Source organism: Conger conger, chromosome 5, assembly GCF_963514075.1.
Source record: "Conger conger chromosome 5, fConCon1.1, whole genome shotgun sequence".
Taxonomy (NCBI): Eukaryota; Metazoa; Chordata; class Actinopteri; order Anguilliformes; family Congridae; genus Conger; species Conger conger.
Window position 1 is genome coordinate 24,295,593 of NC_083764.1, and position 23,624 is coordinate 24,319,216.

A 23,624-nucleotide genomic window follows, 5' to 3' on the forward strand; every position below is an offset into this window, starting at 1 on the left:
TATTCTGGGCTCAGGAATTGTACACCATACTGCCACTCACGTCTTAAGAATTCTGACTGCTTCGGATGTGAGGGGTATGATTTCGGTTTTTTGTTCTCCAGGACAAGGAAGTGGAGTGTGGTGGGGCACCTCCTCGAGTCCTTGGGCTTGATGATTACTTCATGACGGAGATTGAAAGGGTAGAGAAGGACCCTGAAACGGGAAAACGAGTTAAAAGCAAGGTGCGTGCCCATGGTAACGGTTTGTATACTGTTGCTTCAAAATGACATACTCTGGTGATTTGCTATCAAATGTCTGCATCTGACATTGTCTCTTGGCCAGGCTTTGGAATATGAATACGAACCGGAGATGGAAGAAACGTATCGCAACAGTATGCTGAAGACCTTTCGGAAAACTCTGGATGATGGGTTTTTCCCTTTCATCATCATCGATGCGATTAATGACCGAGTTAAATACTTTGATCAGTTCTGGAGTGCTGCCAAAACCAAAGGGTTTGAGGTAAGCATTTTTTCTGTGTACTATTGTAATCAGGATATGACCGTGTTTCAACTGCTGTCTCTGCATTGCCACTCTGTATTTTGCAGCAATTTCATATGTTGGTGCTTTCCAAATTTGAGGTTAGCTTAGCCTTAATGTCTGAAAGCATTTGAACTGTGAAATTACAATTTTAATCCTTTTCAGGTGTACTTGGCTGAAATCACTGCTGACAACCAGACTTGTGCAAAGAGAAATGTCCATGGACGGAAGATAAAGGATATTGCGAAGGTCTGTGTGTTGAACCCCCACATAAACAAATCATTATGGGACACTGAAGTTTATTTTTTTTATTTTTAATGAGGTGTTCACTTTCCGCAGTTGTTTATATACTCTTAGTTTTAGTTTATGTTTTCAATTAGCCCAGGCAATTTTCAATGAAAGATATTTTTGAAACCTCCCGGTTTCCTTCAGCCCAGATTGCCTGGCTATAGGAAAGGGTTCCAACCAAAAATAACATTAGGCATAATCTTTTCAAGAATAATTTGGTCATATACACACATATAACCTCTGGTGGTGTAATGCAGAAAACCTTGTCTGTTCGCATATTCACCACTGTTAGGCTGGCATGTCCACAGTACTTCTGTAGTTACCTAAAATATCTAAATTTGTAACCATGTTTTTGGGACCACAAAAGTTTTTGAGTTTTAAGATACTTTTGCTAAGTTCAAAACAATGTACAGGTAAATGTTTTTGTAAATATTTACAAAGGGAAGAATGGAAAGTTGAAAGTCGGGAAGTTGCAGCATCTGTAATGCGGCTTCGTGTTCTGTTTTACAGATGTCCAGTAACTGGGAGGCATCTCCTCGTCACATGGTGCGATTGGATATAAGGTCCTTGCTGCAAGATGCTGCCATAGAGGAGGTAGGTGGCATAAGAGAGATTCTGCTGTTTTACCCTTTCGCAGGGTACTTGACCTGAACTGCTTCGGTATGCTTTCAACTGTGTCAATGTATAGTGTGCTAAGCAGTTGCGCTAGGCTCTCTAGATAAGAGTGTTAAAATACAAGAAATTAATTGAATAGAGCTTGTCCAATAGAGTTACTCAATCGGAGCATATCGCTGCCTGCAGGTGGAGATGGAGGATTTTAACCCTTCCGAGGAGGAGCAGAAGACTGAGTCAAAGGAAGGTCCAACAGAGGAGGAGGAAGGGGATCTGGTAGGACTAGAGCTCTTTCTGCACGTTTTTTCCCCTTTGTCCAGAGTGGTAATGGTAAAAGTGACTTGCATTTTGCATTTCCTAGCGATGTAATTATTTCTGTGTTATAAAGTTTTGTTCATAGTTTCAGCCTTGGCTTTGAATTTTTGGGAATCACTGTATATGTTTGCCCTGTCATAGTCCTCTAAACAATGTTGCGAGTCATTTGCTGAAAAGGGTCTGATGGCTTCAATCTTGTTGCAGTTTCTGTCGTCTTTAAGCTGAGTCAAAACATATAAAATATATTGGTTGACAAAAGCAAACAATAAATTAGGAAGTAACCAGAAAAATAAATTACATATGTTAAACCAAGTAGCAAAATTTGAATGATGGTATCCACCATACAAATTGTACATATTCAACAGGATATCATTTTTAGTGGTGCATTAATAAGGGAGAACAGTATATTGCTTTAGCTAGCAATGAGAAAAAAAAAAAAAAAAAAAATTTAAATATGTAGTGCACCTTTCAAGTAAACCCAAAGAATATCATGTGCCAATCTTATTTCAGGTTATTTTATCTTATTATTTTTCTGAAATATTTGCAGGACAAGTTCAAGCAGATTGGGTATTATCTGATCTGATCTCCTCTTACTTGTTCAGCAAATATGTTATGAAAATATGATCTACTCTTACTGCAATGTACATAATACCTAAAACATCAACAGCTGATTGATATGCATGTAATTTAAATATGCAACCAGACAATCTTCATGATTTTTAATAGCTCACAAGTTGAGGCGATGTATTAATTTACTTTGACATGCATTGGAATAGAGTTCATACAATTAATAAATATGCAAATCAGCATTTTTAAGCATTTTCTTGACCTTATTCTGTTAGGTGGCTCCTTGATTTGTACCACCCAAATCACTTGTTGATTCAATTAGGGCACATATTCTGCAGCAAATACATTTTAAGTATGTAGATGGTTTATTGAAACCAAACGTAAATCAAACTTTTTGGAATTTCAATCTCCACGGCTAAAATATCATTAACAAAAATACAAAACAAAATGTTTTTCCTCACATCAGTGCAAATAAAAGGTGATTATAAAAAAATAGCGTACTATATATTGTGTATATATAGTAACAACTATATATTGTGTATATATAGTAACATGGAAATTATGGGAAGTTTAGAGAATAATAATTCCAAATAAGTAAGAATACTCAAGTGCTTTGAAGATTAGAAGTCACTTCACCTTTTAGAATAAAATAATCGATAGAACTTTAAAACTTAATTTCCTATCCAGAAAACCAGATGATGTCTCTAATGTTAAATTAATAGTCAATAATATTCATATCGGGATTTTTTCGGTCTACGTCATGCATTTTGATTTCAGTATGTGTTTGTTAACAGACGGACAGTGCAACACTCCAGGTTTCATAATGTCCTGTACTGAATATTTGCATTTTACTTTTTATTTGTGGTTAATCATTGATCACAAATAACCTTCATATAAGCGCTGCGAGCTTGGTCATTTTTTGCTTTTCCTGCATTCATTTTGCTCAGTTCCAAAGAGGCAAACATATTTAATGCAGGAAAAGTGAGAATTGAGTATTTTTATTTTATAATTCCCTCTGCTATTGTAATGATCTTAGACAAAAGACAATGAAAATATTTTAAAGAAATGTATATACAATTTTTTGGATATTTGTACACTTGTATACCCCGATGGATGTGTAGTGCTGAGCGATTAGTGTTTTTTTTTTGTTTGTTTCGATTTGCTTTTGGAAAATAATCTCTAATTTTTTTTTGTTTAATAGAAATATGAATGTAGCCTTTTTTTTATTTTTTTATTTTTTTTAATGAATTTCAGGTGTGTATATTACACACCTGCCACAGAACAGTTCTGTGTTACCAGTCTACGTTTTCCGTGTTTCTCACGAGACACATTAGCTAGTCACTTTGACAAAATCATTTGACCAGTTTAATAGCAGAGTACATATACCACTGGTCCAGCTCAAATCGTTTGTTGTTCATTGGGTATCGGTGAGTAATGGGTTCTGTTTTCAAACTTTCATGGAGCTTGCATGTCTGTAGGCACGATGGATTATGGTCATTGTAGTTATTGTGATGCTTATTTCTGTGTGACTTGTAAAAACTACAACTACGCATGAATTAAGATTAGTCAAATAATAAACTGATATTGATTCATTATTTAAATGGTAAAGAAAACCACTGAAATATTGGTTAATCGCTCAGCACTACTGGTGGGTAAGTATAGATTCAATACATTCTGGATGTTTTTACATTTATGCATCCAGTTCAGCTGATTACTACCTTAATACACTACAATTTTCAGAATATACATTAATTCTCAGTTTGGCTGAGAGGGAAATATTTATGGACCTAATTGATTTAAAATATATATTTGTACAGATTTAGTTAAATTGGAGAATAGGTCAAATTAGCAGTTTGATTAAAGTTGAAGTTTGGTTAATTAAATTTATATACCCAATTTGGGTAGGTGTACATTTGTAAAATGGTACCCATTTTCCTGAGTTGGTGTCAATATCTGCTTCTTATCTAAATGTCAATATGGTCTGTGTTTCTCAGCATGCAGTTTAAATCTGACTGGCACCTGGCGCTGTTGTATTCGAAAAAACAAAAATGTCTCATACCAGAAACAGGACCATTCCAGAGCCATTCATTACAGTAGTACAGGTTTATCATCACAAAACTATTGTGGACCACAGTGTATGGAAAATGTATTTGTGTTCATTGCATTTTGTGGTATTTAACTTGTTTTGTGTAGTGTAACTGATCAAAAGAAACGAAATGTTATATGAACACATGAAAGTTAATGCTGTCAAATTATATGCTCCTGATGTGTGACTACTCTCAGATGATTACCATGACTGAAATGTATATTTTCTATACATGTCTTTATGCCAGTCAAGGGATCAAAGTAATCACAAGCTGGAATGGCAGAAAAAATTGCTAGATATCAGACGATATCAGAAAAAGCTGCGAGATATCAAAAAATGATTTGCATACAGAATTACTTTGTTTATTTTTACAACAAAATTGTGCTTTTAAAGGGACCCGTACAACTTGAAATGCCATGTGTGATTAAATCCCCCCCCCCAAAAAAAAACAAAACAAACAAAACAAAAACAATTCCAACCTAAAATAATGCTTGCACAAAATGTGTGGCAGCGGACGTTGAGGGAGCAAGTGGCAGTTTATGGGTGTAGCCAATCGGTATGCACCGTTTGTGCTTCCCTTGAGCCATCGCCCGCCTACATCCAAAGCTCCATGTGACCTCTGAACTGTTTGCATGCAAGTCTGTATGGTGTTCTATTTTTGCGATTGATTTGCTGACCTCTGTCATTAACAATTTTTGTCTCATTATTATCTATTTTTAAGTCTTTTTGCCCTCGTCTCCAAGTCCCGCACTCCCTTTCTCTGCAGCGCCGAGTTCTAACTGTCCAAGTCTTTTTCTGTGTATAATGTAGGGTTACATTCCAAAAAGCAAATGGGAGATGGACACTTCTGAGGCTAAACTGGGTAGGTGTTACATTTTGTCACTTTTGTTTGTGTGTTTTGCATTTGATAAATGATAAATGCTTGTCTCTACAAGTGGTATTTCATTGTCTCAAATTCAAAATGATGCTGTAATATTTAGAAAAAAAGAACAGTAAAAGAAAAGCAAAAGGAGTTGAGCAAAAAAAATGCATATATAAATAAAATATATATATATATATATATATATATATATATATGTATATATACGGAGCTCACTGTGTGTGTGTGTGTGTGTGTGTGTGTGTGTGTGTGTGTGTGTGTGTGTGTGTGTGTGTGTGTGTATATATATACACACACACACAAACACACACACATACAGTGAGCTCCGCAAGTCATTTTTAGATTTGTAATCAAACAATTCACATGTGGTACCATGTAAAGTAGTGATTTATTTATGGCCTAGTGCGAAGTGAAGATTGCAGAAGGCCAGGAAAATTGGCACACTACCAGTAGGCTATATTGCCAATATAGCATAGCTATCGTGTTTGAGCGAGATAGTGGTGTGACAGTGGGGAATGGTTGCTTATGTGTAAATCATGCTTTAGACTATGTTTTCATTTGACTAGTTGCGGTTCAGACAACGACGCATTAGCAGAAAACAAGCTGAATTATCTTGCATAGAAAATTGGTATTTTACTCAGGCAAACTGTGGAAAGAACGTGTTTAACCCATCTCCCGAAGCAATGCCTCTCACTCACTTAAGACAGGTGCGAGCTCATTACGAGTGCTCTCTGGTCGTTGAGAAATTCAGAGCACTGGACGCTCTGAGAGCTAATAAACAAACATACCAAGGTCTTTGTGCATGCTGCAGTTTGTATTCGTTTTCAGTAACAGAGAGGGCTAGAGTAAAATATGTGACTGACAGGATTATAACTAAAATATGTGGCCGAGACGATTGAAAAATGAACATCACGTTGTGTTGTGCGGCTAGTTACAATTTGCTCCTAGCCGGCCTTTACCAGTGCAGTAGTCTGTTATATAGCCGGTGGCCGGCTCATGTGGCACTACAATAGCCATACAATAGCCTTACAAAATATACAGTTTGAAACCCATGTGAAGCTATTTGTCCCCAATATTATGGTGTCCTGTAATAGGGGGGGGGGGGGGACTTTGTATAGAATGTGCTGTCATTTTTACATGATGAAACCAAAATCTATTCTTTAATTAAAGCTTAAAATGTGCCCTGTGAATTGTTTGATTACAAATCTTTAATTGTGGATTACAGAGCCAAATCAAGACAATGTCCGAAGTATAGAGCTCGCTGTATACATGTGTACACAGTACAGGCTAAAGTTATTAGGCCTTAAATGTAGGCATATTCTGTTTAAGCGCATTTATTGAATAAAGGACCCGCACATCTGAGCCCAACTGCTTATTATGTGCCTTATTTCTTGCCGGTTTAAGCCCATTTGGAAAAGTGGATTAAATTTCAGTCAATTTAGGGCACTGTGGTGACGCACAGTTAAGGCGTGGGACTTCAGTGCAGTTACCACAAAATATTTGAATAGACTTCTATGTCTACGTTTTTAAACATTTGTCTGGTATTCAATAAATGCTCTTACATGAACTGAATTAATCTCTGCCTAGTGTTTGTATGTATACATAAATATACATATTATTTTTATTTAAACCAAAATGTAACTAAAAATGCCGATGTAGTAGATAGTGTAGCAACTGAAAGAAATCATTTTTAACTTAACATGAAACGGCCATAAAATGGGTGTCGTTTCTGTAGTACGAAAGTAGCACAAAAAATAAATTAAATAAATAAATAAAAAAAAGAGCTGGTGTGTCGTTAATATAGAGAATGGCTGCTGAAAATGGGGCTTTACAATAATATGTAAAGATTTTTTTATTTTATTTTTTAAGTTCTTTCAAACAGTAATTTGTAACATTATCAATGTCTTAGGTGTATTTTTAGATCAATTTAATGCTACCTTTCTTTCAAAAACATGAACATTTCTCAGTGCTTGAACCTGGCATGTTCTTTAATTGTGTTCAGTGGTTTTGACCATATTGTGTATGTAGTGTTGGAGGTGTCCTACAGGGTTGTTTCAGGAAGACATTTTGTTCGCCTTTGGGTTGAAGCACAGGGGATACCTAAGATCCCTCTGGGATGCCTGCCCTCTCAACTTGAGATCCCCAATTATTACATATTTAGCCATTTTGTGGCTTTCTATGACGAATTGTCAAAAAAAGGTCTGCTTACTCGATGTAAGTTTGCTTCAGTCTGCTGGCTGTTCAAAATAAATTCCATTCACAAGAATTATGTTCATGCACCATAACCTATTAACAAAATATTATGAGCAATGTGAAAGTAAACATATGTGCTGGGGTTGGGCTGTGGAAGAGGTTTGCTGGGGACTGAAGGTGACCAGGACGGCGCTCTTTTCGTTGCAGACAAGCTTGACGGACTGGTGAGTGGCGGAAAGAGAAAGCGAGACGCAGACAGCGCGGCTGGCATGGAGGACTTCCTGCAGCTCCCCGACGACTACGCCACTCGGTTGTCAGAACCAGGGAAGAAGAGGGTAACGTTTGGCCCAAAGCCTTTCCCCTTTCAAGTTTCTCTGTTTCCAAATGTGCTATGACCCATGCTGCAGCTACACAGGAGAGCCAACCATTTTAACTTCTTGTGAAATATCAGTATTAAGAAGGATCCTCGAGCTCCATCAGTCCTTTCCAGATGCGCCATTTTGAATGTGTATGGGGTAAAGTCACAATCCCCCCCATCATTTTAAGTGTGCATTTCATTGCAGCATCCAAGCAATCTTCAGTTAAATTCACTCTTAAGAGCACAACCAACCATTGATACTGGCCAAGCGGCCCGCACTGTTCATAACGCTCCCCTTTCGGTGTTTCTCTCCTGTGCTGTAGGTGCGGTGGGCGGATCTAGAAGAGAAAAAAGACGCCGATAGAAAGCGCGCTATCGGTTTTGTAGTCGGCCAGACGGACTGGGAGAAAATCACAGACGAGAGCGGACAACTTGCTCAAAGAGCCCTCAATCGTACAAAATATTTCTAAGAAGAATATTTCGCGGAATGGTCTGTCTCCTAAATGAGGTGAGTCGTTTTCTCCTTTTGCCCTTCTCATCTTGAGCAAATATTATTTTAGTGAACAACCAAGTGGCATCTGTCCTTTAAGCTGTGAGGGTGTCAGGGTAAAGTGAGCATATAATTTTGAACCACAATTATTGGCTGCGTGCATTTGCTGCTAATCTTTATAATAGAATGTGAAGTATGTTCTCAGCTTAAACCTAAATTTTGTCTAAAAGTTGTCAAAAACAGGCAGTGTGGTCCATTTGACTTTACACCTGCTACGCCTGTATGGAGCTTCTGCCTTAGTTTGTTTAAATTGCTGCAGCCTAGAACTTGTAAAACCTTGTGTGCGTGTGCGTGTGTGTGAGTGTGTGATCACAGGAGATTAAAACACTTCTGCAAAGCCTGGTGGCTTAAACAGCTGATGCATGTATGCCAAACTTCCTTTAAAATAAGACATTTCCTGTTTACACATGACCATTGTCTGCATGTTTTTTTCAGCCAAAATTCATTTTTCTCTTGCAGATACCTGAAGGTGAAAACGTAACCCCGGGCTCATAGAAAGAGGGAAAAAAAGCTTTTGTTTAAAATAGGTTTTATTTCCATCATCGTGTTCATGGACAACCTGCAAAGATGATCTTCGTCGTCTTCGGTTATTCCCAGATTAAGTTGTTTTATTTCCTGCTATGTTGAAAATTCTTGTGCTCGTGATCCAGCCAGCATCCTCAACCTCTGCTAGGTGTGCTTGCATATTTTTTTATACCCCAATGTACTGTTAGCCTGTGCGCACAGTTGATTGTTTTAACTTTAAAAGGAAACAATAAAAGTTTCACAAGAATCTTCCAGACACGCTCATGTGAGTGGTCATGTGGTTATCACCTTTTTAAGTGTCTTGTGTTTTTGCAGCCAGTGATTGGCAAGTGCTCTCAAAGTTCTATTGGTCTTTCATCTCCTGAAATCGGTGGGGAAGACTATTTGCAGCCTGAAACCTGTGCTCCACTGACTTGCCTTGGCTCTGTGCGCAACAGTCTAATGCAACCTTGTATGGCCATGTTTTCACTTTCACTTTCACAAGTTCTGATGATCGTGATAAAGTCAGATTATTATTTATTTTTCTTGCCATTTTACTGTATATATGATGGCAGTCATGCTGTCATTTGTTCTTCCTGTTTAGGATTGACCACAAAAAATTTAAAGTGGTGAATTGCACACAGGCCTGACAATCTCAGCTTGTGTATGACAAAAATGTATATGAAAACTGAAAGACTTGAGAAATTGGTGACTTTCTGGCTTTAGTATTTTGCAGATGATAATGATAAATTACCTGTGCTTTAGGGGAAACCCATTATGATGTATGGAACAGGATAGCACGCTGTCTGTCAGGAAGGATTTGTCTTCTAAACTGGTTCTGCCTGATACATCTCTGGCATGTGAATGGAAACAATCTATTATAAATGCTCTTAACCACTTCATATCAGCACACAGTGATATGAGCAGATCTCTTGATACAAGACATTTTTTGTACTTAACGGAGAAATATCAAGAGAATATTTAATATTTTAAAGTTTCACTATCCCTTGTCAACAGAAATCCTTTTTAAGCTGTAATACTTGGAAAAGACCAAACTAAAGATAGTTGTGAAGATTGAATCTTAAAATGGTACAAAATGGGAATGACAACGGGAACAACATTCGGCATGCCAGGCTGAATGTTTGCTCAACTGAAGTTCTTTTAATACAGTACTTCTGAGTCGCTCACATCTAATTGGCAGAGGCTGTGGACTTTACTCAAAGCCAACCCCCTCTTCTGAAGTCTTTTTACGGGCAAAGTAAGGCGATGTATAACTATGTTGTCCCATTCTGAAACAATTTATCACTTTGAACAAAAGGTTTTTGATGTGAAATGCATTGGATCAGTGGTTTAAAATCGGAAAATTATACATTAAGCACGGTCATTGCTCAAATCTCAAGGAAAGTGTTTGTACATTGACTGGGCCACTTTCATTGTGAATTGAGGGTTCAAATTCAAATATTTCCAGCCCAAAACTAATGTGAATGTTAAACAATTGTAAACTAATGCGCTGTAGCTAAAAATGCCTTCACCTCTCAGGACAAGGTGTCCAAAGGCTTCAAAAAAAGTTGCCTGTATCTTGCTTTTCTACTGCACAGAAGAGTGAGTGCCTCTTTCAGATTTACATTGTAATTCTAGAAATTTAAGTGTTTTTAGCTGTATTTCTGAAACAGCATTTTCAGAGACTGCTGCAGATATTTTACTGCATGGTAAGTATACCTTACATTGGAAGCATGGATGAGTGGTAGTTTAAGAACTTAACTTGATCACAAGTTTGATTGAAGCCTAGGTCAGAACAAAGATTTGTATGCTCGCAACAAAACCATTTTAGAACTACCAGTCTCAGACTGCTTGATGCCTGAGCTTGCCATCCCAGGCAAATCAACTTGTCTAATTGCAGATGGCGAGTTTTCAAATGGTGCATAGAGTAGCCATTTACAGCTTGTCACATCGCAAGTCTTTGGTCTGATCTCGGCTGTGGAGTCCCTGGACTGGAGTGTTGCATCCATTAGCATTGCCACTATCTGAATGAGTTCAGAAAATATACAAACCTATGAAATGTGATGGAAATTACCTTAGAAGTGTCCTTTGGCAATAAATAATGGTCAGTAAAATGAGTTGTCTTTGAGAGTTAAAAGAAAAGTTTTTATTAAAAAAAGAAAGAAAATTCCCGTTGTGAAATGTATGAAAATAATTCAGTTCTTTTGAAACTTAACTTTAATAAATGTTGCAAATGTACTGATGGACTTTGAAGAAGAAAGAAGTCTTCAGACTGACCATGATCTCTCTGTATTGATAAACTGCTGCAGTCTGGTATTCTGTGATATTCAAAACCATGTTTCCTTAGAAGTAGACAAAATAAGGGTGTACTTGAAACATTTTTGTAAACGCATACAGAACACCGTGTGCTGAATGGCACTTTAACACCAATTAGTGTATTGAATAAAATGCAAACTTGTGTCATCAATTATTTTCTTATCCAATTGTTTGGTGATTTGTTTTAGCAATAATATCAATTCTTCTCGCAGTTTGTCATGCAGTATGTACCATGTACCATGTGTACCATTGTGCCTTCAGCATGTTTGTTCTAATACCTAAATAATGGATTGATACACGTTGATACAATTTAAGTTGCAATACTATTGTGTGTGTGTGTGGGGGGGGGTATGATAACCCTTTTATATTAGGACCCAGTTCAAATGCATTTAAACTACAGGGATGTGTTTAATAAAAAAAAAAAATAGAAAGTGGTATTTAATAATAAACATTCTGCAATGTAGATGCGTAGAACAAAAATATTTTTTCTAGAGCCTGCACAGTCTTTTCTGTAGAAATATTGTGTATCAAGGCTTCAACCCAGATACTGCCGAGCAATGCTTGGCGGTGATTCTTGGCCCTCCAATCAGGTATACGGTTTGGTAAAATGCAAGTGCTGGAAACCAAGGTAAGGAGATGGTGATACTTTATTAAAGAGCCGTTACATTACATGTTATTTAGCTGACGCTTTTATCCAAAGCCACTTACAGTTAATTTGACTAAGCAGGGTACCAGCTCCCCTGGAGCAATGCGGGGTTACGGGCCTTGCTCAAGCACCCCAGAGCTGTGCGGATTTTATTGTGGCTACACTGGGGATTAAACCGCCAACCTTGCGGGGCCCTGTCATGTACCTTAACCTCTAGCCTACATACTGCCCACAAATATACTTAAACATATACATTCTTTGTATGATGTATACAAAATAAACTTATAATTCAAGTCGAGCTCTTGAAGGGTATAAACTACACAGTCAAACCTGTACTGAAAGACACTTGCAGAAATGATTGCAGTGTCTGAAGATAATGGTAAGTTTATATGAAATGTTTGCCTAGACACGTACAGTAGAATCGTCTTAAACTTAGTGGTTTTCTTTTTAGACTAATTTGTCTTGTCTGTAGACCGCATTGATGGCTGGTGGTAATACTTCACCAGGAAATTGTGGTTTTAAAAACTTCTGGGACATCGCTGTCCAATTTACAGATGACCTTGTAAATCGCTTTCTTCCACGATGGGTCCAGGTCTTTGGCCAGTGAAATGGCATTGAAAAATTCTCTGAGTGTAATCTCGGCGACCTCTAGAAATCTGCTAGGAACCTGCGGGTGAATGATTAAAAACAGACACATTTTATATGAATGGCAGTTAAGTCGGTATATGGAACCATTGCCAGAATAAACATACGTATGTGCCTCATCGCCTACTGAAATGATCGTTTTTGCGTGCTGTGTTGAAGTGAATTCTGTGTGTTAGTACAGTGTTTTGTAAACATGTTCAGTGGTTTGATGAATGACATGCTGAACAATTGGATGTGATCTCTATTAAAATTAAAATTACCTTCAGCCTCCAGGGAGAGGCAGCTAATATTCTCAGAAACGCTGAAAGGGGCCACCTGTGTAAAATGTGAAGCCTCAAACCACATTGCAGCATTGTTTCAATTTTGTAACCTCTTTAAAATCTGGCAGTCTGTAAAAGCTTATGTGATCGATCAAAGTATATCAAACCATATGGCCCAATATTTGCACAAGCAAATGTAATTGCTGGTCTTTGTATATACTGTAATGTTCAACACAATCCCCTCCAAAAGTATTGGTACAGCAAGGCCAATTCCTTTGTTTTTGCAATACACTGAATACATTTGGGGTTGAGATAAAAAGATGAACACGAGACTCATTTCTTATTTCCACCTAGAGGTGTAAAACTACTTGTAACATAGCCCCTTTGGTATCAGACTATCCAATTTTTAGGTGAGCAATTATTGGAACAGAGGGTATTTAAGTAAATAAAAGTAAATAACACTTAATATTTGGTAGAAAATCCCTTGCTTGCAATAACTGCATCAAACCTGTGACCCATGGACATGAAACTTTGCTTCTTTTGTGATGCTTTTCCAGGCTTTTACTGCAGCCTCTTTCAGTTGTTTGGGTTTTTTTTCTCTTCAATCTCCTCTTCAGGAGATGAAATTAAGGCCTGGTGATTGACTTGGCCAGTCTAAAACCTTCCAAACCTTCTTTTTTTCAACCCTAATGAAGTCCTTTGTTGCATTGGCAGTGTGCTTTGGGTCATTGTCTTGCTGCATGATGAAGTTCCTCCCAATTAGTTTGGACCCATTTCTCTGTAAGTTGACTTCTGAATTCATCCTGCTGCTACCATCATGAATTGTATCATCAATAAAATTAGTGAGCCCACTCCAGAAGCAGCCATGCAAGCCCAAGCCATGACACTTCCTCCACCGTACTTCACAGATGAGCTTGTATGTTTTGGATCATGTGCAGGTCCCTTCTTTCTCCACACTTTGGTCTTTCCATAACTCTGGTCTTTCCATAACTCTGGTAGAGGTTAATCGTGGTCCATTTGTTCCGGAACCTTTGTGGTTCATCTCTGTACTTCTTTGCAAATTGTAATCTCAGCTTCCATTGCTTGGTATGCCAGCGGTTTCTTGCTTTTTTCAGGATATTCCAAGTTGTTGTACAAGCTATCCCCAACTCTGATAGTTCCCATTTTTCTAAGCTTCAAAATGGCTTGCTTCTCCCAAAGAAAGTTCTCTGGTTTTCATGTTGGTTCATTTATTTATTTTTTTAACACAAATGCAGTGTTCGCAGGCAAAACCCAAGGCTAAAACCTAGAGTAGACATTCAGTACAGGATAAATCTGGGCAACAAGAAACACCTGTCAATCACATGTTCATTGCACATACAGGTGCAATGAATCATACAGTAAAACATTTTACACTATCATTTAAATAGTGACCTCCTTTTTCCAACTGCTCCATATCAAGATTTGTATTGTAAAAAGGAATAAATTGTAATCTATCAGATTTGATTTAACACTGAACAGATTGCTCAATTTATAATCTTGTTTGTGTTGACAGTGTGACCCTTTATTTTATAATTATTTTTTTGTAATTCTCTTTAGCATGTACAGAAGATTCTTGGTGGTTCTGCTTTTGTTATGCCTATGTAGCAATGTTGGACTAAATATTGCTACAAGTAGCAAGTACATTGAATGTGACTAAATAAACAAATCAAAAACTAATGGCAACAAATCAAAAACTAATAGCAACCAAACTGGCTAGAATGCTGTGTTTTTGAATTGGACATTCCAAGACTGCATACAGTTCAAAACCAAGTCATGTCTAGATGTTAAACTGTTACCAATGCTGTGACAGTAGTGTCAATGTGTAGTTAGAAGTTTAAAAACCACAAAATAAATGTGAATTGTTTGTTGTAAATTAAAGCTGACTGTATTTGGGTTTAGCTTGTCAACTTGCTGGCTTCCTGGGCAACTATCAGCTTCAATTTGTATAGCTGTCTTTGCCAACTAGTTAGCTAGTGTACAATTTAAAACCAATAACCAGCTAAACAGGCTCATTAATTATTGAAAGGGTTAAAAGTTGAAAGTCTTGCATTTGAATATACAAAGAAATAAATGTGAAAGTTGCAGAATGTGCCTCAACATTATATTGACCATTTTTAATTTCAATATATTTTATGGACCTTCTTTTTCTCACAAATGCGCAGCCAGTTGCCAGTTTGTTTCAGTAAAGTAAAAGCTGACTTCATTGGTAAGACTTATGACTTCACCAAAGCCAGTTCAGCCCAACCACAAGCTGGAAGTGAAAAGGATTCTCCAAGCAGCATGAATGATGAAGAATGCTAATGTTCGTTGTCAAGATACGATTCTTTCATATTTAACGTTAGTCTACGTGCATAGTGAACAACATGGACAAATCACGTCACGAGCGCTCTGTGTAACTAATGCATTGCTATCGCAATGTTGCTATACGAGTATATTATTTGTGACTTGTATGGCTCGATGCTTGACATTTTACTGCAATAGCCAGCTTCCCATCACACTACATCAAGTGATGTTCCACCACTGCGCTACCAGTGTTGGTACAGTGCCACTGAGACAAAGTTTGGATTTGGAGCAAGTAGTTAGACAGTGGGCTCATTCCAATCCACCACTTCCATCCTTGTCTCCTCGGCCGTTAACTAACCCAGAAATCGAGCAAGGTCCACCATCTTTAAAGGGGTGGTTCACCCAAAAATTTAATTAATGTGTATTACTACACCAGGTAAGTGTAATATCTTTCCATCGAGAGAGAGTTTTGCTGAAATGTGTTGTGGTTTCAAATTATTTGATGTTGGTCACCCTGATAAAGCAGACCATATGGGTTTGCTACACCAACTGTAGCAAACAAGCGGACTAGTATGATGGTGATGGGACGTGGTGGAATGCAAAGTTTTATTGTTTCAATATAGCTTGTTTGCAACTTTATTAAAGCAAAATAGCTTCAAGATTCATGGATTAGATATGATCAGGGTGTAATTTGTTGTAGAAATGTGCTTTAATAAGTTGCACACAAGTTGTTATATTGAAACTACAAAACATCACATTCCACCACATCCCATCAGCACCACTAATATTTTCATACTAGATCACTTGCCTGCTACACAGTTGGTATACTGTGGTCGAAGTAAATTAGTTTGATGGAACCTTGTAGAAAATACATTTTGTGGATGTTTGCTTAACCATAGGATTATATTTGGAAAGATACTTTACATTGAATACATCTTTTTGGTGCTTTGAAAGCCACAGAACAAAGTATGGTCTGCTCTACCGGGGTGACCTACAGCAAATGTTTAGAAAATGCAACACATTTTGGTGAATCTCGATGGACAGATGCTACTTAATTTCATTTTTGGGTGAACTGCCCCTTTAAGGATATTCAATCTTGTTAAATGTTCCTTGAAGGAGCTTGGAGTGAAGAGATGGAAGGCTCCCAACAGATGCAAGTACATCCTTTGCAAAAGTATTTTTTTGAACATATAAATGATGGACCTGTGGATCCACCTCTTCCCATCTGCACATCTGTAATTGATGTGGCTTCAAACTGAACCAAATATACAAATGTCATGAATTGAATCGGCCTTAGAAAATGCTAACAAACCGTGAGGCCTAGTCCTCCTGAAACTCGCAAACTTCAGTGGTTACCAGGGGCATTGCAGTTTATTACGCCTCTTGTGCCAAAAAGCTAATTTCCCTATTGAAGTCCATTCAACACTATGAATTTACCCTGTTGAAATTACACTATTTTGGACTGTACATTTAAGTTCTAAAATGTCTTCACATTGAACTAATTACATTCTAGGACTTTTTTCTGAGCCACACAGAACATTCAATTTTTTTTATTTTATTCCTAAGCATCCCGTCATGTTTATGTATAAAGAGAGTATGCTCTGGTGCCCATAGCAGTCTCCACAAACTGGCTTCATGCGGCATTGAACAGCTCCCATAGGATTCCATGGAACTGGTGGAAGCTGTCTCCAGTTCTTTTATCTCAATGCAAATAACCTCCTTTACCATAAATGTCCATTACTATTTTCTTAGCCAGTTTTTATCCAAGAAATAAAGAAAAGCAATTTGTTTAAACTGACTTGATAGGTGTGTGTGGACTGGTTTTAAATGCTTCTGTCAATGTGAATCAAAATATGTTCAAAGATGCAAATGCCTCCCATGAATGACGGTTTTCCAAATCACAGCAATTTCATGAATTGGACCTGCATATTGCTCAGGTAACAAGTGTTTGGCTCACAGCTTTTAAGCATCAGTTGCTTTTTTTTTTTGCAACTTCGGCATTCTTTAATCTGTCCCAGCTGTGCATGGACAGCGGGGGGGCAGTCTCCTGAATTGAGCTCTCATTTTCAAGTTCGGCAGTCAGACATCCGGGTACATAAATTCATACTCTGAAGGTAAGTAATGATTAATATGTATAATGGTCATGTTATGCAGTATAATTGGATGTCTGTATCAATACGTCTTCAGTGATTGTGATCTTGTGGGAGCCTTGCACCATTGATAACTCATGGGATAGGGTTGTGTGGAGGAGTGTTATGATTGGTATTGTCAAACTTTCCCAGACTCAAATTCTGTAACAAACCTGTAATTCATGTTTTACTTTTTTAATCCTCCCAGTTGCACACTGATTATGATTATAATTTAGTATTTATTCAGATATAGTTATGTTATCTGGGGGGCATGGTGAGGAGCATACACCTACCTGGAAGTCATTGGCTTTGTTGAAATGCATGTTGAGGGATCGGAACAGCTCCGAATCCCTGGTCACAGAAAGGTCTGATGCACTGTTGACGCCATCTGCGATGACCTGGCGGGAAAACTTCTCCATCTGGATATAGTAAAACTCGCGAAAGTTGCTGAACCACTTGATGAGCTGGGAAGTAATGCAGCGATTGAACTGGTGAGGTAAGCAAGACATTCAGGTCAGTAGTCTTGTCGATCAAACCTTGTTCACATCATGTACCATTTCATGAATGATGCCTTTGTACTTTTCTTTTACCCTGAGAAGAAATAAAATATTTTAAAATTATATGAGAGTGCTTTGAATTTCTGAACACGTTTCAACAACAAAGAAAAAAAAAGGTTTTATTATCAAACATTTATTTTGAGCAATATTCCGGTCAATTATTCTCTTGTCCTTCATGACAACAGGTGGCTACAAACCATTTAACAATGGGATGCCTCATTCATTCCTTGGGCAAAGCATGAATTGGTGCCCACCAATTGGGTTATTTAGAGGAGGATTAGGATAAATTATGTAGTCATTCAATGAATATTATTTTCTATTGTACATTTCTGTGTCTATAGTAGGAAACATTGAAAATGCATGAGCAGTCTTTAATTTGATTCAATAATGGGAGTAAGTGAGTTATGCAGTTCTGCTTTCTGACTCTGAAGAGTGACCTTTCCTGGCCTCTGGAGAGAATCAATAAATCATTCAATATCACTTACTTTGATGTCTGGAAAGAACGTTTTCAGCACATTGGAGTTGGGATATCGACAGTAGAAGAAGATCAGCTTTGCCTTCTTCAGATGGTTGGGAGTTAAACCTTCCTGAATGTGTCATAATTAAGGATCCTACTTTATAGTATCATAGAGGAGTTTACTATATTTCTAGATTGTGCATAACATAATGTGGCTTTAAATAATGTCATAATTTTTTCATCGGAGGTGAACGTATTTCCCAAGTAATTTACAAATTCACATGTTATCATTTTAAGAGTATTTGATGAAACGTATGACTAACTCACAGGGAGCATGCCATTGAAAGCCCCTTGTATGTTAATAGCCAGAGTACAGTGAAATTGGTGAATAATTCTCTCTACTCAGTGGCCAATATGCCAACAAAACAGAAGACATCTGATGCTGTCAGTACTTCTAAGTTCCCCTTCCTGGGATTTTCTGTAACACACGAGTAGCTGTATACCAGATATGCATCATCATTCAAATTCATCTTCATACTGAAATCAAAAACCTAACAGCTACAAAAATAACCAATACTATGTCATGCCCAGCAGCCCAATGTCTGGTTGCAAATAAATGACTGTGACAATCAAGAAGTCAGTTAGCATAATTTAGCTTATTATTTATCAGGTACATTTTGGCTAGGTATAATTGTTGAAATTGTTGGGGTAAATAAGGCACTTGCAGTTGCAATGCTGTTTCCCTCTTGAATTTCTCAAAATTTGAGATGCCCAGGTAATGGAACACTTCTTCAAGTAATGTTAAGCCATTGCTTTGTTTCACATAGCTTGGAGTCAAGTACACTTTAGCATGCACTTCAGCTGTAGTGGTCCTTGTACTGCAGTGGTGAAACAGACAGTGGTGTAACTTGAACCCCCATAAAACAGTGCTTTCTTATCCAGTCCATAGGGGTTGGGTTCCCGGGTAGGGGCGCATAAATTTGAGATGTACAAGAACCAGAAACAATCATTTTTCAAAATCAAAATAACAAAATCTTAAAACACATGGCTATGGTTATCAGTGAGTATACATAACTGTAGTTTCCATGCAATTTTATATTGGGAGGGGAAAAAAAGACTGAATAAAAACCTTGCTTTTGCGTTTTTAAATAAAATAAGAATTCTTTATCCCTTTCACCATGAAATCCCAAGAGTGCCATATGGCGCACTCAACCTTATACCTTTTCAACCAATGAAATGGACTGCTATACTATTATTTTGAGCCCCTATTAAAACCCTACTAAATTCTCAACCCATTCAATTTTCCTCAATCAAATCCAAAACCCCTTGGGATTTGCGTGGACCCACTTGATAATGGGCTTGTGAATTAAAGGGTTATTGAAGAAGTACTGTTATGAAAGGATATATTGACAGCCATAAAGAAGTTCCTCTCCGCTACAGCCTGTATGTCCCTGGAAATAAAGGCATGAGGGTGGCAAAGACTGCCCACTGTTTCCTGACTCAGAGCTACAGGATGTGCCTGGCGGTCCATGGAAGTGGAGTACACTTCAGGCTTCACCTTCTCCTGATCCATGGCTTGGCTCTTGCTTTGGAGGGTTGCCAGGTTACCAAGTGGGCCATACATGAGGTGTTCCAGAATCTGTTTTTCTTGCTGAGAGTTTTGCTGGTTTAACTGTAATGGTGCCTGGAGAGAATGGCAATGCCTTTTTGCCTTCTGGTTCAGTGAGGGCCAGTGAGTCAAAGGTGGATTGCTAATGACGAATGATCGAGCCTCCGTTTGGCCTTCTGTCGATGGCACCTTAGACTTCTTTTGAAATACTACAGGCAATCTTTCTTCTTTGTCCAGGGATGGTTTTTGAGGACTGGGGATCAGTATCTCATTCCTGGGTTTTATATAATTGGGAAATGGAACTTGCTTCACATATGCTTGATGAGACTGAATACGCAAAGTTGGGGATAGGTTTTCAAACACAAAGTCCACACTCTTATTCATGGCTTGACATAGCTCCCGCTTCAAAGTCTCCAGCAAGTTGTTATATCCTTTGTTATCATCTTCCTGGGGAATCTGCCCTCCATACATTTTATTCTTGCTAAACCTCCCATTATGCTCTTTGTCTTGGTGGGTGTGAGGCCAGCAGTCAGAGCCCTCTGGAGATTCTGTGTCCCTCTTGCTGTTGTGATACTCCGGCAAGCCCGTCTCACCCTTCTCCTGGTCCCATGCCTGGGAGCAGCTCAGCTGGTCACCCCGGAGGAAGCCCTGCTGCTGCTGGAGGTCCTCAAGGAACCTCTGCATGGCCCACAGCTGCTCCCTCAGCTTTCTGAACTCTTCTCCTTTGTCACCACAGGTTCCTCCCAACGTGTGGCTATGGTTTTTAGGGAGGCTCCCTTTCCGCTTACCTGTCTGGAGAAATGTCTCACCACCCTGTGTACCCCCATCACTTCTCCCACCTTCCCTAGGAGCTCTTATTTTGGGTAGACCTGACATGCCCTGGATAATATTTTCCACCCTCGCTCGCTTGGCATGGTGGAATTGTTTCAGCAGCCTGTCAACCGCTGGATTTGCCATCGTGGATGGGTGACTCATCAATGACTGTGGTTCTGACATGCTTGCTTTGGCAGCCATGTCGAAGCTAGACACAACAACAGCAGGTGAATAGGAGAAGCCATCCATCACAGCTTTTCTGATCTTGATGTTTTTGGGAGGTAGATGGGAGATTGTGGATTGATTAAAGTTGAATGTAAGGAATGTCACACAAGTTTATCTGCAAGCCCATTTGCTGTAGTTCACCCTTGTTGTCTTCCTGGATTTGTTGGAGATGTTGGACTGTGACACGACTGAAGTTCATGCTATTAATGCTTTCTATCATTGCTTTTCTGGCTTTTCTATTCCAAGTGTGCTTTGAAGGTGAACAAGTTTGGAAATTATTCAAATGTAATATATTCAAATACCTAGACACAAATAAAACAAGATGTAATATTTTTTCTGTCCAAGTATGATGAGGTTTGAAGTATTTTACCATAACAAGCAGTTGTGTGCATAATAGCCAAAAACAGTACTAAGATATGTTTATGTGTTTATGAAATACTATTATATAAACACATAAATAAATTATTTATCTAACAAGCCACAAGAAACGCTATTGTAGATCCCAATATTTGTTATTCAACTTCAACTCTGCATTATCAAAGCCCATTCACTTTTAATTTACATACATTGAATGAATTCTCTTATCACTCTTTTTCCAAACATTAAGCTTTTGTAACAGATACCTAGTGGTCTCTGCAGTAAGACTTTCTCACAGTAAGTCATTTTAGAACAGAGCGAGCATGAAGTGCGATTCCTCGTTAGCAACAGTTCCCCACCACACGGTCACAGGGGAGCATCATTATGCCACTGTGTGCTGAAATGGATCGCATAAGCTACATGACTCGTACAACGTTTTTATGAAAACGGCAGGAATTAAGATTTTAACACACACAAAAACCAAAGCAGATCTCTGTTCGGAACATCGTGAGTTTACGTCACATGATGTTACATGATTGGTGTGAACGGGGTGGGCTCGAAATACCAAGTAGACGAGCCTACAGTCATTTTTTTTACCTTTCAATCAAACTTCATTTCACCGGTGTGAAACACAATTAGCACTGGCTAGCCTATTTAAAATTGTTAGATCACGCTTGCTATTTCAACCGAGCAGCAAGGCTTATAAAATGTACAACTACGCTTTCGTAACTATTCTAGAGAAACTAAATCGACCGACTGGGTTTAGTTCCCAAAAGTAAAAAGACAGAACTTTAGCATTAACTGAGACTTGTTAGGCTACGGTGGATAAAACCAATGAACCAAACAACTACTGCCTCCAAAATAATTTTCCTCATCCTAGTCATTGATTTCGTCCGGACTGTTTTAAACTATAGAGAAATGACAAAAATAAACATGTATCATATAGAAAGTTATGGTCATATAATACTTAAAGTTCGTGCTGCACCTTACCTGAGCCTTGGTGAAAAGGAAATGATGCCCCCCTGACAGAGCAAAAGTGTGCCGTGTGGCGCGATGGAGTCTAAACGGTAAATGTAGGAGTGCCCACTTAAACGCTAGGCGCCGTAAATTTATGATAATGTGATGGTTTTCAGAGAAAAAAAAACATAATTGGACAACAATTATAAAGCTACGATTCTGCAGGGGGTAGCAGAATAAGACGGGTGTTATCATTGCTTATGATCCAACACCAGGATTTTTTTAAACGGTGTACTGTATATGCACTGTATATGCACTTAAAATTTCGATCTTATAGGCTACACAAGCCTACAGATTTTTGTCTAATAAAATTTAGAAATTGTAGGCTAATAATTGGTAGTAACATCATTTCGATACTACTCTCATATAAATGTAGTTTCCTGTTTGAGGAGATCATTCTCAGGGATCCTGACCGTCAAAGCACAAGTTCGGTGAAATATTTCTTATAGCCTACATTTGTTTAGAAAATAGCCAATAATTTTTATTTATTTATTTTTTAATGTCATGCTTTCATTGAAGCTGTGGAGTGATTTATTTAAAATACAGAACAAAAATGTTTGATGTATAGTGTAAAATAATTGATAGTTAATAGCTTACATTTCCACATGCTCTTTAACTTTAAACATGGCCTTTTCAGCAAATTTCCATATCTGTGTGCAGTTGTCTTTAAAGTCACATTGTCTGCTGAATATCACCACAAACATCAAATATCTAGACAAATTTTTAATATAATATCATATCCAGTGCCCTTAATAATGTCTGGGCAGATATTAACATCTATACTCCACAAATTTGAGATTTGTAATCTTAGTCTAGTCCCACCTCTCAAATCTCGTAGTGATCCATTCAAATGTAAAGAGTTTTAGTATTGCTTGTAGGACAACCTGAAACTAAGATATGCAGACTTTGATGGTGTTGACAGGTCACAGACATCAGAAAGTCATGGCATGCAAATGGTATGCAACAAAATACTAAACCTGACTACTTTGTAAATTGTATGAAAATAAAACGTCCCTTTATTAAAATCTGACAATGTGCAATTTAACCACATGTGATTTTTTTATTTATTACAAATCTCAAATTGTGGAGTACAGAGGCAAATTGTCCCAAATATTATGGAGGGCAGCGTATAGGTATGTTTATTTATTTAATATTCTTAAATAATTCTTAATAAACGATATTTTAAATTATTATCTTTTATTTTGACCAAAATAGAACATTCTAAAACTAAAATGAAACGCAATTGTTCTGACAAATACAGTTACACTATGTGAAAGTGCTCAGACAGCAGAGCAAGGGCCGATCTGCTTCAGGATTTTGTGCCAACTTCTGCTTTTAATTATTTAATTAGCTAAATAATGTATTGATCAGACATTTATATATATGCACCAGCTGCAGTCTGCAAGTGTGTCCTAATGGT

At 37.8% G+C, this 23,624-nt stretch overlaps 2 protein-coding genes across 2 annotated transcripts in view; one reads left to right on the forward strand and one right to left on the reverse strand.

Annotated features, from left to right (window-relative positions):
- The window catches only part of ylpm1 (YLP motif containing 1), a 29,640-nt gene extending 20,463 nt beyond the window's left edge, over positions 1-9,177 (forward strand). The window contains exons 13-21 of the mRNA XM_061241240.1: positions 102-221; positions 322-498; positions 682-765; positions 1,315-1,398; positions 1,606-1,692; positions 5,195-5,246; positions 7,665-7,792; positions 8,139-8,323; positions 8,825-9,177. Coding sequence (XP_061097224.1) covers positions 102-221; positions 322-498; positions 682-765; positions 1,315-1,398; positions 1,606-1,692; positions 5,195-5,246; positions 7,665-7,792; positions 8,139-8,285 — 879 coding nt within the window. The 3' untranslated portion in view covers positions 8,286-8,323; positions 8,825-9,177. The remainder of the gene's footprint in view (positions 1-101; positions 222-321; positions 499-681; positions 766-1,314; positions 1,399-1,605; positions 1,693-5,194; positions 5,247-7,664; positions 7,793-8,138; positions 8,324-8,824) is intronic.
- Positions 9,178-11,814: 2,637 nt separating this feature from the next.
- On the reverse strand, positions 11,815-22,247 carry LOC133128831 (prospero homeobox protein 1-like). Its single transcript, XM_061242638.1, has 5 exons — positions 22,178-22,247; positions 19,595-21,132; positions 18,212-18,313; positions 17,463-17,657; positions 11,815-12,498 (listed from the first exon to the last, which is right to left on the reverse strand). The coding sequence occupies exons 2-5, from the start codon at positions 20,852-20,854 to the stop codon at positions 12,331-12,333; spliced, it is 1,725 nt and encodes a 574-aa protein (XP_061098622.1). The 5' UTR covers positions 20,855-21,132; positions 22,178-22,247; the 3' UTR covers positions 11,815-12,330.
- Between the last annotated feature and the right edge of the window lie 1,377 nt (positions 22,248-23,624).

What these genes read in the sequence shown, in the direction of transcription:
- LOC133128831 (XM_061242638.1), bottom strand. Translation starts at nt 20,854, where the DNA reads ATGGATGGCTTCTCCTATTCACCTGCTGTTGTTGTGTCTAGCTTCGAC. An exon ending in AGAGGAACTTCTTTATGGCT is followed by an intron (nt 18,314 to 19,594) that starts GTCAATATATCC and finishes TGACACATTCAG; the next exon opens with GAAGGTTTAACTCCCAACCA. An exon ending in CGTTCTTTCCAGACATCAAA is followed by an intron (nt 17,658 to 18,211) that starts GTAAGTGATATT and finishes TTACCTCACCAG; the next exon opens with TTCAATCGCTGCATTACTTC.